Source organism: Miniopterus schreibersii (genome assembly GCF_964146895.1).
Source record: "Miniopterus schreibersii genome assembly, chromosome: 16".
Classification (NCBI taxonomy): domain Eukaryota; kingdom Metazoa; phylum Chordata; class Mammalia; order Chiroptera; family Miniopteridae; genus Miniopterus; species Miniopterus schreibersii.
Window position 1 is genome coordinate 250,278 of NC_138116.1, and position 14,237 is coordinate 264,514.

At 52.9% G+C, this 14,237-nt stretch overlaps 1 protein-coding gene across 2 annotated transcripts; it reads right to left on the reverse strand.

Moving 5' to 3' along the window:
• Positions 1 to 994: 994 nt before the first annotated feature.
• On the reverse strand, positions 995 to 11,599 carry FN3KRP (fructosamine 3 kinase related protein). Of its 2 annotated transcripts, none has more exons than XM_081115725.1 (6): positions 11,306 to 11,599; positions 5,622 to 5,773; positions 5,124 to 5,215; positions 3,964 to 4,046; positions 2,532 to 2,654; positions 995 to 2,254 (listed from the first exon to the last, which is right to left on the reverse strand). In XM_081115725.1, the coding sequence occupies exons 2-6, from the start codon at positions 5,762 to 5,764 to the stop codon at positions 1,916 to 1,918; spliced, it is 780 nt and encodes a 259-aa protein (XP_080971851.1). In that variant the 5' UTR covers positions 5,765 to 5,773; positions 11,306 to 11,599; the 3' UTR covers positions 995 to 1,915. The 2 variants fall into 2 exon arrangements, with proteins under 2 accessions (XP_080971851.1, XP_080971850.1); XM_081115724.1 differs by lacking the exon at positions 11,306 to 11,599 and adding an exon at positions 10,171 to 10,381.
• Between the last annotated feature and the right edge of the window lie 2,638 nt (positions 11,600 to 14,237).

Genomic DNA, 14,237 nt, shown 5'->3' on the forward strand with positions numbered 1-14,237 from the left:
AGCCCACAGCCCTGGGAAGGAACTTTCAAAACACACACATGCCTGGCCGGTGTGGCTCAGCAGCTGAGCATCGACCTATGATACAGGAGATCAAAGTCCCATTCCTGGTCAGGGCACACATCCCCGCTGTGGGCTTGACCTCCGGCAGGGGGCGTGCAGGAGGCGGCGCATCAATGACTCTCATCATTGATGTTTCTCTCTCTCTCTCTCTCTCTCCCTTCCTCTCTGAAATCAATAAAATATTTAAAAAACACACACAATGCCCATGTGCACAGAGGCAGGTACACACCTGTGCACACATGTGCTCAAGGTCAGTGCCAAGGAGCTGGTGGGAGGGGAGAGATTGTGTGGCGGTCTGCAGGGAGGGCCCCTCCCTGTCCTCCTCCTCCCAGCGGGTCTCTGTGGAAGACCTCAAGTCTGGGCACCCCCAAAACCAAACCGCCCTGCAAGCAGGTCTGTGTCAACAGTACAGCAGCACACATGCCATCATCAGGAAGCTATCAGTTATCAGTCTCTCCAGGATCAGAAAAAATAAGCTAAAACCTTGGCACACGACAGTTTAGGGATTACTAGATTTGAAAGTCCGACAACCACAAGCTCTTCAGAGTCACAGTCCCCTCTCCCTTCCCACAAAAACTCTGAAGGCATGGTCCTGCTTCTGAATTACACCGAGGCACCCCAACCTGTACACAGAAACACAAAGCAGAGGAGAAAAAGTGAATCTACCCTCCCCACCTGCCTCAGGAGACCACCGGTGGGCTCACTGGTGTGGTGTGCTCCCAGCCTACCCCAGACCTAGTCAGTGGCCACAAATGCGTCTTCCCAAAATGTAATCTCAGTTGCTTTCTACACCCCCTCACTGTTCACCAAATCTCGAAGAGTGACTACGAACAGCAGTTAAACTGCATCCAAGTCAAATACTAGAAAGTCCTCAGGCTACACCTGCCCGTATTTTGAAGCTATTCTGATTCAACAAAGTCAAGGGAAAAATTGCTCTTTTCAGAAACAATTTATTATAACAACACATTACAAAGGCTTCTTGGCGAACAGCTAGGAAAAGCACTGAGTTATGATTAAATGAGGGAAACAGTGTCTTGCATCATTGAAACCACTGAAAGTTTATGCGAAAGGGTTTATTAGCATCACTGCCATTCATGAATGTTCCTCGGCACCGCAAGACTGAAGGAGGGAAAACACTGGCTTGTGCTGGTTTTATCTGATGCAAAGGAATGACAGCCCAGCAAGCTGAGGAAGTGGCACACAAGATGAGGTGCTGAGAAAAGCAAATCAGTGGCTCCTAAATCTACCAAGGACAGATACCCCAAAGCTGGCAGGCTGGTCACTCCCCGAATCATTTCCAGACCTGCTCAGCCTGTGGCTGGTCCAGAGGCACACAGAAAGCAAAGGGAATGTGCTCAGTTTTGGAAATGGTAAGACGGTTTCGGGCCTGGACCCAAGCTTCAGCCATCGAGTAGCATCCCTGAACTTCAGGGACGTTCCTGGAGATGAGACAGGAGGAGATGGTGGGAAGGTGCCCTCGGCAGCAGTGCCTGGTGCACTGGCCACTTCCCTTCTCTATCTTTGGGTAGCTGCGTGGTTCGACATGGCCCACACTCCACAGGTCCCTCTGTTCACATCACATTGCTAGTGTGGTTTACAGAGCTATGAAGTCTAACGAAATGTACATCTTTAGGATGACAATACCTTTCTTCTGAGATATTACGTACTTCCCAAAGCCTGGAAGATTGGTCTGAAGCTACTCCAGGTGTGGGAAGAAGTGGGAGTGAACCCCTAATGAGGACGATGTGGAGGAAACAGAGGGGCTGGGCACAGGCACCAGGTTAGGACCTGGTACACCTGAACCTGAAGCCCCCCCAGACTCCTCGCACAGGCCTCCCTCCAGAGGACAGCAAGCTCACTTGATGAGGTTCCTCATGATATTGAGGGAGGACCCTCTATACCCTGATCCAAAATGATTCCAGTGGTTCAAATAGTGGAAGAGCTGATACAACTTCAGGCGCTTCTCAAATCCGGGAGCCTTGGGGATCTTGCTGTGGTAGGCAGAGTAGAAGTTGCTACTAAAGCCCCCAAACATGCCAGCTATTGCCAGCTCATATTCCGAGTGGCCATAGAAAGAAGCCGGGTCAAAAATGATGGGCCCAGAGGAATCTTCTGCTACGTTTCCTCCCCAGAGGTCTCCATGGAGCAGGGCTGGGACGATGTCCAGATCAAGGAAGAGGTCCGGGATCTTCAACTGCAGGGAGCAAATGCAGCTTCAGCAAAGTGAGCAATGCGTGAGGAAGGGATGCAGATGCTCTTCCCAGTGTGGTCCGCATGCCCGAGCAGAGTGTGCATGCAGATGCACATGGCCATGTACAGCTCAGGCAGGATGCAGGGACACCAACAGCTGTCCTACTGGCCGGCCCCACCCACCTCCGATCCAGACCCACAGTGCTGTATCTGACTTGGCACCTCTCCCTGTTGGGGTTGCAGGGCACAGTGGGCAAAGGGCATGGCAGGATTCCACTTACCTGCAGAGCAGACCAGAGTTCGAGGGCCTCTCTGTCCCCAGACCCCTTCTCCACCATGTCCATCTGGGGCTGAATGCGCTGCTGGGCATAGAATGCGACCCAGTCCTTCTGCCAGTCATTCACCTGCAGAGACGAAAGCGAAGGAGAAAGCAGAGCTCAGAGGGACATGCCAGAGCTAAAGGAGGTACTTCAAAGTGGGAAGGGCTGGTTGTTAGAGACAACGCTGCAGGGATGGGTGTGAAAGGGGTGGGAGCTGACTGGGCCCCATGGGGCCTCGTGGACATAGTGGGACCTTAGAGCCTGTCCCAGGAACAGCAGAAAGCAAGGGGACCCTTCCCAGTGCAGAGCAATAGGGTCTACTCTGAAGAGCCTGGGATGTTTTCTTTCCATCTATACTCACACAGGAGCACAGAGGCCAGAGCTGACTGGCCTTCTCTGACCCTGTGGATCACTTCTGTCCATCCACCTGGCCACAGAGGAGCCCTCTTCGGCCCCTCCCAAGCAGCTAGCACTGCCCTCTCCAGAGTGGTAACGTGGGAAGTCACGTGGAGCCCTGTTCAAAAAGACCGCTGAGAGAGGCTGTTCAGGCCACAGGTGCTGACCATCCAGGAGAGAAGCAAGACAGACGTACACAAGAGCAGGGTAGCACAGGGGCAGCAGGTAACACCAAATGACAGGGTGTTACACACACCAAGTGCACTCTCACTCACAATGCATACACACTCTCACACGTGTGCACACACACCTGTACTCACACAAATGCAACCTCACACACGTGCACATGTGCGCGCACACGCAGTCAGCAAGTTACAAGAGGGAGAGAAAGGAGCAGAACCAGCTGAGACACTCCCAGAGCAGCATGGAGCAGGAGGCGCAGCTGCCAGTCACTCATCAGGTTCCCAGACAACCTCCGAAACATTTCAAAATCTGAATAGTGTCTACTGTACCCCCATGCCTGCCAAGAAGTGCCCAAAAGTTTTCTACATAGATCCTTTCCAAGAAGCCACCTGCCTTTCGCTGAGAGCACAGCCACCCTCCTAACTACTCTGCATTTGCTGGGCGTCAAGGAGAACTCTCCAGGTTGAAATTCCCCAGGGAAGCCAACTGTAAAATCATAAAACTGGAAGTTACAAACCCTGTTTGTTATGCTATCTTTGAGAGCTTACTATTTAAAAAAATATATTTTTTAAATTTCTAATGTTTGCCCTCCTTGAAATCCAGCACCCCAACTTATTGACCTTCTCTGTTTCTCTCAGCTTACCTAGCACAAGTGGGTAAAGCTCACATCAACCTCTTAGAAATTAGCAAAGAAAGAAAGAGAGAAGAGACTTACTAAATTTCACCAAAAAAAGGGAGAGGGTGTGCTTTCCCCAGCTGTTTCTGAACAGCTATCCTGATTGGGAAATAAAGGCAAAATGCTGGTGTCGCTCACCTGGGGCAGATAGCCACAGCATGTCACCACGTCAAACCCAAACTGCTCTATGAAGGGCCGTTCCGCCTGCCCACCTCCTCTCCCTTGAAAACAGAAGAAAAACAAGACAGACGACTAGTTGCCTGGCTCCCTCGGCCCTGCTCTTGGAGCTCAGAGGAGCTTAGACCTGATGTCAGTGAGCCTCCTCCTCAGGTCCCCGTCCAGAGACAAATGAGGGCCCTGGTCTCCACTGACCCTCAGACCCAGGACTAGAGCCTGTTCTGTAACACTTATCAAAGCCACCCACTGCTTTCCAGGAGAGACACCAGGGGACACCCAGAGAATGCTCAGAACAGGATGGCTCAGCATTTGCCGTCTGTGACAGACAAACTGCTATGCTTCTAAATGGTCACCTCCTTTGCAGCTCCCCAAACTCAAAGCAAATCCTAACCAGTACCTGTGGTTTAGAAGGGATAGAATAGGATGACTAATAGGATCCGTCTGTCTCCCACATAGATTCTCACAGGACTGGGAGCTGTCTGTCCAGAGCAGATTCTCACAGGTGACAAGTCTGCCTCCCACAGTGTATTGTCACAGGACGTAAGTCTGACGGGATCTGTCTGTCTGTCTAGAGCACTAAGTTTCCACAGTACTGCTGTCTGACTGGATCTGTTTAGCACAGTAGATTCTCGGCATCTGTTTCTGGTGTCAACTACTCTGCTTAGCAGAGTTGCTACACGGGTTACACATGGATTATCAAACGTCCGAGGATAAAAATACTGGAAGGTACTCTCAATGCTAACAGCACACTCAGCCCTACAAAGGTCAGGTGTGAGGGCTGTCACTGTGAGCCTCGTGTACAATTTGTCTTGGGAGAAAAGGTACTGCATGGAAAGCCAGAGAAACTTTGATAGACTTTCTTCTGGGGGGTGAGAGGTAAAAGGAACCATAATGGGACAGGGTTTTGAGTCCAGGAACTATTCCGTCATCCATGCATTTGTGGTACAGTACACTCACTACACTCGCTGTGTTCACTGCACCCCGAACATGCATCCTGGGGTTGACATTCCTTCCTTTGGCATCAACACAGGTCTGACCCTCACTCACATGGCTGTGGCATAACCCCACCCAGACACCCACAAGATCCGAATGTCCTCCTCCAGGCCCACAAAATGTCATACCCACTGTGCTGGCCTCCTTCTGTAGCGTCTCTCCAAGCTTCCTGTTCTCTAGGTGCAGATCTGCTAGCTGGGCTCCAAGCTTTGCAGCATGACTGTGAAACCAACAGGCAGCAACTAAACGCATGACACAAATGCGGATAATACATCCACCTGACAGGTCTCAGGCCACATAAAGTAGGGCAAACATTTTGAGGACGTAAAGTCTGTTTTGGTGGAGCAAGAGGGAGATGATGGGCCCTCATTATCTGATGGTCTTTCCCAGCCTCATCTGAGATTGCAGCCAAGTCCTCTGTGAGCATCTCACCTTGAGAGGTTTCTTTCCTGTTTGCCTTTGTCTTGCAGAGTGCGTGCTACTCATCCTGCAGGACCCATGCTGTGTGGGGGGGTGATTCCTTACATCACATCCCTCAAAATTATACCCCAAATACAAGCTTCGGGTATGAAGGAACACTGAAAAGAAAACCAAAGCCAACCAGAGGGGGAGGTGCCAAGACGTACCTGCTCAGATATCTCATGTCCAGATGCTCCATCACCAGCATGCTACCACCTCCTGGGGCATCGAGAACCTTGATGGGTTTGGGCACTTTCACGGTGCCTGTTTTCAGGATGGCAGTCAAACTCGCCATCTCACCTTCGAACATTCTTTTAGCCTGTCAGAAAAAATAATGGCGAAGGGGAAAGAGGAGAGAGCAAGATCACTTCCAGAAAGGTTCCATGTAGACACATTTCCTCAGCCATTACAACTTTAACCAAGGCTACCCTGACTGCCGTCAACAGACAGCTTTTTCCACTTTTCAGTAGATTACACGGTCTGAAGCTGCATAGAAGTGAGGCTTGTACTTTCTAGCACTGGACTGTATTTTTATGCTACCAAACTTTCTGCAGAGGGAAGAGTGGGCAGCTGCTAACATCCCACTAAACGCCTGGTGCTGAGCCAGACTGTATACATGGGGCATCCTCAGGCAGCACCTCAACCACAATCCTGCCCCATGGTAACCACTGAAACAGCTCAAGCTGGCCTTACCTTGCTTCTAACAAGGTACTGAGTTGGTTTTCAGGGACAACACAACAAAACTGTGCATCATGCTAAAGTATGCTCAGAGGAGAGAACCAAAGTTTCGCAGCTCCTCGCTCTCCCAAACCCACTTCGTGGACTTGACTAGAACTCAGTTGCTGGTCCACTGACCAGGAGGATCCCATGCTGATGCCTCCAATTGAAACCTGTCCCCCCTCAGCCCTCCACATACCAGACCAACATCCCAAACCCCTTAAATCTCGCCCAAACCCACAATCGAGGAGACAGATTTGAGCCTTGTCTCCTGTTTCCTTGCCGGTCAACTTTGCAATGAAGCCTTTTCTTTTCTCAAAAGCCAGTGTCATAACTTTGGCTTCTGTGCACACTGCGCAGCGAGTCCTTGCTTGGTAACAGCACCTAGCCCTTCAAGTGTAGGTGGCCCTCTGTATGCACATACCAGGAATCTGTGGTCACTTTTCACCTAAACGGACCACCAAGTTCTGTATCTCCTACATAGCACTGGAAACTGTATCATCTTGAACACCATTTCCATCCTAGTCCAAAAGTCCTTGTTCCCCCTGGACTGCAGTGACCACCCTCCACACACCGTGTCCCCTCTACTTGGAACACTATCCTCCAGCTCCTTTCTCATCATGCTTCAAGTTTCAACTTCATGATCAGTCTGGTTTCTCAGGAACCTTCCCTAACTCCCCAGACTAAATAATTCCTCCCCTTTAAAGTATTTTGTAAGTAAAATGCTACAGAAGTATATGCAATAAAGTGTACAACTCAGGAGCATCCGACTCTAATTCTCACAAAGTCAGCACATCTGTGATCAAGAGACCAGACATCACCGTCCAGAGGCTCCTCTTCTCCCCAGCCATTGCTGTCCTCAGCCCAGACTTGTTTTGTCAGACACACAGAGGCAGATGTCTGGCTTCTCTGCTCCATACTGCGTTTGCTACTTTGGTGCGTCAACAGTCAGAGTTTATTCTCACTGCTGTACAGAGCTCAGGTGTGGGAGTGTTCCACTATGTGTTCATCCAGTCTCCTCTTGGTGGACAGACAGCTGGGCTTCCAGTGTGGGGCTACTACGAACAGTGCTGCCATGGACATTCTTCTACTTGTTCTCATAGTTACTAATTCTGTGACCTTGGGCAAGTTACTTACACTCTCTGTGCCTCAGTTTCCTCATCTGTAAAAAGGGATCAATAATAGTACCAATGTCGTGGGCTTGCTGCCATGATTAACTAAGTTAGTAGCTAACAAGAGCTAGTCACTGAGGAGAAAGATAAGGACTGGGTGCTGCCCTGGCTGGGTGTTCAGTTGGTTAGAGTCACCCCGATACGCAAGGTTGCGGGTTTGATCCCCGGTCAGGACATATACAAGAATCAATCAATGATGCACAAGTAAGTGGAGCAACAAATCAACATTTCTCTCTCCCTTCTAAATTGTTTTTTGCTAAAGAAGAATTTTTAGAGCATTCTCTTTAGATGATAAAGAGAAAACGACTGGACCCTGGCTGTATTTTGTACTAGAGCACTGGTTTTAAAGAGTAAAATAAGGGATAGAACTTTTTTTAAAATGCAGGGAGAGGTAAAGGAGGATCTGAGAGCCCAAAGCTCCCTCACAGAAATATCGACTGCGACATGGTCCTAAGTGTCTAACTAAACCTAGGAACACTACCACTCTAGACCTGAACCAGGGTAAAAACAAGCATCAGTCGGGGCTAGTGCTACAAAAAAAATCTAGAGAAAACCAATTACACAAGTATGTGAAGGCCAGATAAGAATAATCAAGAGGTACAACAGCCTGGCTGGGCATGGCTCAGCGGTTGAGTTAGGCCTAGGATCCAGGAGATTGTGGTTCCATTCCCAGTCAGGGCACATGCTCGGGTTGCAGGCTTGATCCCCAGTCGGGGGCCTATAGGAGGCAGCCAGTCAATGATTCATCATTGATGTTTCTATCTCTCTCTCCCTCTTCCTTCCTCTCTCTGAAATCAATAAAGATATAAAATTTTAAAAAATAATAAAATAAAAAAGAGGTACAAGTCGGACAGGTCAATTTAAGCAGGGGTGAGAGGGCAACAGAAGAGCATGTTCGGAACTATCTACCAAATGACTGGAAAGAATTTATCAGCAAAGGAAGAATTAGCAAAGCACCAAGAAAATGGACTTTGATGACAAAACAGAAAGTGAGGAAGAACCTGAAGCAGCAGCAGCAGAGCCGTGTTTTAAAAGCATCACTAAGTGGTTTCATCTTAACAGAAAATATTTGCTTCCCCTGTGCTCAATACCATGGTTTGAAGCACTACAAATGCCAGTGAAGGTGGAAATAAGGGCACGAGAAGGATGGATTCCACACAGGAGGAAAGGATGCCTGGAGAAGCCCTGCAGAAGAGAAGTGCCACTATGTGAAAGGGTAACCTCAAGGACGAACAGCTGACAAGCACCCACAGATGGATATGCACAGGATGACACGGGGGGGGGGGGGGGGGGGGGGGGGGGGGGGGGGCTGAGAACAAAGGGCGGGAAGCTGGTCTTGAGCGAACAATAGCATTTCAGAGGCCATCTCACATGGCTGTGGGAGATGGGATTCACTTCTGGGAAGAAAATGAAAATGCCGGCGAGAACGATTTCTAAGGGAGGGGTAAAGCACCGCCACGGCTGACCCGTAGGACTTGGTACTGGGGTAAGTACCTCAGCCTCATTTTTTTAAATTTACCTTCTTTTTATTTTTTAATCCTCACTCAAGGATATTTTTTCCACTGCTTTTCAGAGAGTGGGAGGGAGAGAGAGAGAAACATAGATGTGAAAGAGACCCGTTGATTGGTTGCCTCCCCGACATGCCCTGACCAGGGCTGGGGATTGAGCCTACAACTGCGGAATGTGCCCTTGGCTGGAATCGAACCTGGGACCCTTCAGTCCGCAGGCCGAGGCTCTAACCACTGAACCAAACCAGCCAGGGCTCTTTTTTTTTTTTTTTTAATGTTTTTATTGATTTTTATAGAGAGGGGAAGGGAGAAAGAGAGAAACGTCCATGGAAGAGAGCACCATCCATCGGCTGCCTCCTGCACATCCCCTACTGGGGATGAGCCCCACAACCCTGGCATGTGCCCTGACCATGAACCCGCAACTTTCAGGTGCTCAACCGACTGAGCCACACCGGCCAGGGCCTGGCAGCCTCACTTGAAGCAGGGCAATGCCCAACCCTGCTCATTCCCCACGGGTGCCAGGCTGGGCCTTCCAGCTGAGGGCAAATGCAGCGACCCACCCGAACCGGGCAAAGGGACACCAACAAGCGCAAGTAACTTCAGCCCTGAGGCTCACCTGTCTTCTACAGGGCCCCACAGAACCGAGAGGGTGGCTGCAAGGAACCAACAACTGTCCCACCAAAGTTCCTGTGTGGAAGCCTAACCCCCAAGCGACGGTGTCAGGAGGTGGGGCCCAGGGAGGTGGGCAGGTCACAGGGCGGCCCTCCTGGGGGGATGTGCCCGTGGGAGGCCCACAGAGCCGCCTCGCTCCGCCGCCGGCTCTCACCGGGCCCCGAATCCGCCGGCGCCCGGAGCCTGGGCTTCCAGGCGCCCCACGTGTGCAAAGTGAGCGTCGGGTGTGCGGGCGCCCGGCCTGCGTGCTCACCGCAGCCCGGCTGCCTAAGGCGGCGGCTAAATCCCTTTCAACTGCTCCCGTCTTTGTTCACAAGTCGCCAAACACGCCCTCTCGCGAGGCAGCGGCCACATGGGCCGCGGGGGGAACGTCCGCGCGCTCACCGTCCGCCCCGCGCGGGGGCGGCTCGCGGGGACCGGCCTCGACCGCCCGACGTCTCCGGGGGGTTAAGCGGCCACACGGGGCTGAGCCTGCGGGCCGACCCCGAACGGCCCAGGCGCTGCCGGACACAAAGAGCGCGTCGCCCAGGGCACAGCCCTGCGGCCACGAGCTGAGCCGGGCCCCGCCCCGCCCGGCCCTCAGACCGGGGCCGCGGCCCGCGAGCCTCCCGCCCCCGCCCGCCCGCCCGGCCCGCGGCCGCCCTGACCTCCGCCTGGGAGTTCGCTTTCACAAACACTCGTCCTCTGTCCGTGTCGTAACTCTGGCCCTGGCTAATGCACCCGCCCCCCGAGTGGCCCGTGGCCTTGACGGAGCTGCAGCCCAACTCCCGCCTCAGCAGCTCCTGCATGTTGCTGCGTCGCGACTGCGGACGCGCCTCAGGCGGCACCGGGACGCCGGCGACGGCGCGGAGACGCCTGGGGACTGGGAGAGCGAGCGAGCGAGCGCGGTTACGTCATGTGGGGCGGGGCCGGGTCGAGGCGCAGGGATTGGGTGAGGGGCGGGGCGACTCCGGGCTGGGGGCGTGGCCACGCTGCGGCCCCAAGGAGCGCTGGAGACGCTGGTGGTCTTGCCTGCGTTCCGCGGGCCCTGGCTCTGCGCCTGACCTTGTCTCTCACCTGCTTCTGACCTGGTGTGGCCTTTGGCTTGCCCTTGACCCTAGTCTTCCCCTGACCCTGGTCTTGCTCTTGCCCTGACTTTCCCGCTGGCCTTCCCTTGCCCTGGGGCACAGACCCTGCTCCAGGCCACTGCTCTGGACCCTCTTCCTCTGCCCCAGCTGTCCTTGTCTCCTTGTTTGACCTTAAGCTCGAGGTCAGATGTCACACTTCGTGGGGGCTTTCCCTGACCTGGACGAATCCTGCGACAGCCTTAGGGGTGGCATCTTAACCCCCTTTTTTTTTTTTTTCACATGATTATGCAATTAACAGTTTTCCCAACTAGAATTGAGCGATTTGAGGGCAGAAAGTCTGCTTTGCTCCCTTATTAGTCAGGGCTCTCCAGGGAAACCAAACCAACAGGATGCGTGTACATATTGAGTGATTTATTTTAAGGAATCGGCTCCCACGACTGTGGAGGTGCAAGACCAAAACCTGAAGCGTGGGCCAGCAAGCTGGGGACCAGGGACGAGCTCCGCAGGCGGATTTACTCCCTCTGGGGAGGTCAGTGTTCGTCCTGCTCAGGCCTCTCTCCGTGGGTGAGGCCCACCCACCCATGGAGAGTAAGCGCTGCACTCAAAGCCCTGCTACCCGAGGCTGGTTGCGTGTGGGCGCCCTTCCCAGCGCCAAGAACTAGCCTTGCGCCACCCGACTTCAAGAGATGCCACACTGGCTCAGATTCTTTCTCACCCCAAGTCTCTCCTGGACCGCGGAGCAGGAGTTTCAGTTGCCTCGAACGCCGAGCTTGAGTGTAGGAGCTGGGGGGTGCGGGCACCTGGAGCCGGTCTCCGCTGGGGCTGCGGGGACAGACCCAGCTCGACCCCAGCGCTCCCTTCCACCTCCGCTCGGGCCGGCCTGGTGCGCACCGCCCTGAGCGACGGGGCGGCTGCGGCCCGTGGGGGCTGAGAAGGGACCGCGCAGGAGCGGCAGGCTGCGGGGAGGCGGGAAGAACGCCAGCCCTGCGGGCTCGGCACCTGCGGGCTCCGGCCGGGGGCGGGGCGGGGCCTGGGGCGGGGAGCTGGGGGCGGGGCCTGGAGTGGGGAGCTGGGGGGGGCCTGGAGTGGGGCACGTGGGCGGGGCCTGGAGTGGGCAGCTGGGGGCGGGGCCTGGAGTGGGGCAGGTGGGCGGGGCCTGGAGTGGGCAGCTGGGGCGGGGCCTGGAATGGGGCAGCTGGGGGGCGAGGCGAAAGTCTGGCTTGAAACCTGCGTTACATGGATTTCCTGTGGCTGTGGTACTTTCTGAGCATCCGTGAGGTTACAGCTTTGCTGAAAATCGTTTTTTCTTTGTATCTCAGAAGAACAACTGGTACCTTGGCTGTGAATTCTTGGTGAGTCATCAGCAAATATACACCCAGTGTGAAAGTCGGATCAGCTGTTAGTTTCTACTTATTTTTTGACAGCAGGGGAGGGAAGTAAGAAGAGTTCATTGGTGTGTGCAAGTGCCTGGGGCTTTGGAGAAAATATAGTCAGTCCCTTTTTAGTTCTTAAGTCTATTTTTATTTGACATCAGAGAAAGAAACTTAAGAAATGCTTTTCCATAGTAGAATAGGATACAAAGTTCCCCTCTGTAAAGAGACCCCTTGTAAGTCACCCAGAGATGGCAGACATTCCTTTTCCCCTCCACCTTCCATAGTAGGCGCTCCAATTGTGTTCCTGGGCAGAGGCCACTGCACAATGCCACCAGAAGCCAACAGCAGTGCAAACAAGGAACAAACCCTCAGACAGTTAAGCATAGTTACCGTACAACCCAGCAATTCCACTCTTTCATATATGCCCAGAAAATAAACAGGCACTTGCACACAGATGTTCATAGCAGCTTCATTCGTAACAGCCAAAAGGTGAACACAACCCACATGTCCGTCCACAGATAAGCAGATATACAAAATGGGTTCTGTACATATAATGAAATATTACTCATCTTTAGAAAGGAAGGGAACTCTGACACGTTACAACATATATGAATGCTGAAGGCATCCTAACTGAAATAAGCCAGTCACAAAAGGATAAATACTGTATGGTTCCATACACAGTACCTGGAGTTGTCAGACTCAGAGACGGAGAGTCGAATGGAGGCAGCCAGAGGTTGGGGGGGGGGAGTTAGCAGTGTTTAATGGGGACAGAGCTCGGCGAAGATGACCAAGTCCTGGAGATGGGGTGGTGATGATTGCCCAACAGTGTAAATGTTGATGACGCTGAGCTGTAGGTAAAATGGGGTCTGCCAGGGTGGATGCCTGACATCGAGAGCACCTGTTCTCATCTCCAGGTGAGGGGTTGCCACCTGGAGACCAAATTCCTCTAAACCAGTGGTCCTCCACTGTGTGTGTGTGTGTGGGGGGGGAATCTTGCATCCCTGCCCCAGGGACAGCTGGCAATTCTGGAAACATTTTTAGTGGTTACACCTGGGGGGGGGCGGTGCTACTGGAGCTAATAAATAGGGGTCAGGGACTCTGCTGGGCATCAGGCAACTGCACAGGACAGCCCCCACAGAGAATGATCTGGCCACAAGAGTCAAAATGCCTGTGGCTGATGAAGATAGGCCCCTTCTGTGAAGGACTGGTCCCGCAGGGGCTTCTCATGGTTGTGTATGTTTGTAAAATTTGCACAAGTCGTGTATTAACCCACAATTGGCTAAGAGCACCGCAGCTTTTCAGTGTAATGTCTGTCTCGTTCCCTGCCCCTCATGCCAGGGGGTAGTGAAGCCTTCGGGGGATCTGCCCCTCAGGCAGGGGTTGTTATTTGTTGGAAATGTTTAAGGGGTTTTCAGTCACTTCTGGGTCGAGGAGTCACCACCGGCCCTGGACTGGCTTCAGAAACCCCACCACCACCATGTGAAACCTACCAGGGAAATGAGAGGGTACAGGACTAGGTTTGCCCCCAACAGGATGCACCCACAGGGCTTGGCTCTGCAAGGTGGAGAAACTGGCCTGAGAGAGAGAGACAGGGAATAATTCTTGCCACCACATGGGTAAGGCTTTGGAGGACTTGGCTTCCTTTTGCTCCTGGAGAGCAGGAAGCTCTTGTTCATCAGTAATACTTGCTAATCAGCACCTGGCTCCAAACACTGAATGTCTCTTATGGGAACCATGTTCCTCAGGCCTTATCAGAAACCTAGGTTTGTAAAGCACACGGCTGTCTGTTCACACATCACAACCCATTGGGTCTCCTCTGGGGACCTGTCATCCTATGTTGTGATGGAGCCTGGTGGTTCCAGACAAAACAGCAGGACAAAAATCTCTCTTCTCCCTCAATAAATTCTCACAAGACCCTGACACAAAGAGGCAATTACAGGTTATGCCTTGGGTGGGGGAACCCAATATGTCCCCCACATCGCCCCCCCAGGTCCCCGGCGGGACTGAGCCCAGGTGTCCAAGGCAGTCTCAATAGCTGTGAAAATGTAAGTAGCTGCAGATGTCCCCAACGTGCAGCAAGGTGAGCGTGAGTCCCAAACGGACACAACCCTCTGTGGGTGCTCTGACCTCACCCACCTACCCCCTCGCCCCTGGGGGCTTGAGCTCTCCCCACTCTCACCCTCCCACAGGGCTGATGAATCAAACCAGCGGTCAAGTAAGAACAGCCCGCACACGTCGCTGTTCTCAAATCAAATGATTCCTGCTGTATGCTGG

Bases quoted from the DNA above. Each gene is read 5' to 3' on its own strand.
- FN3KRP (XM_081115724.1), bottom strand. From the start codon at position 10,311: ATGCAGGAGCTGCTGAGGCGGGAGTTGGGCTGCAGCTCCGTCAAGGCC. The intron at 5,774-10,170 runs GTCAGGGCGGCC...TTTTTCTGACAG, and splicing joins AAGCGAACTCCCAGGCGGAG to GCTAAAAGAATGTTCGAAGG. The intron at 4,047-5,123 runs GTATGACATTTT...TCTGTTTTCAAG, and splicing joins GAAGGAGGCCAGCACAGTGG to GGAGAGGAGGTGGGCAGGCG.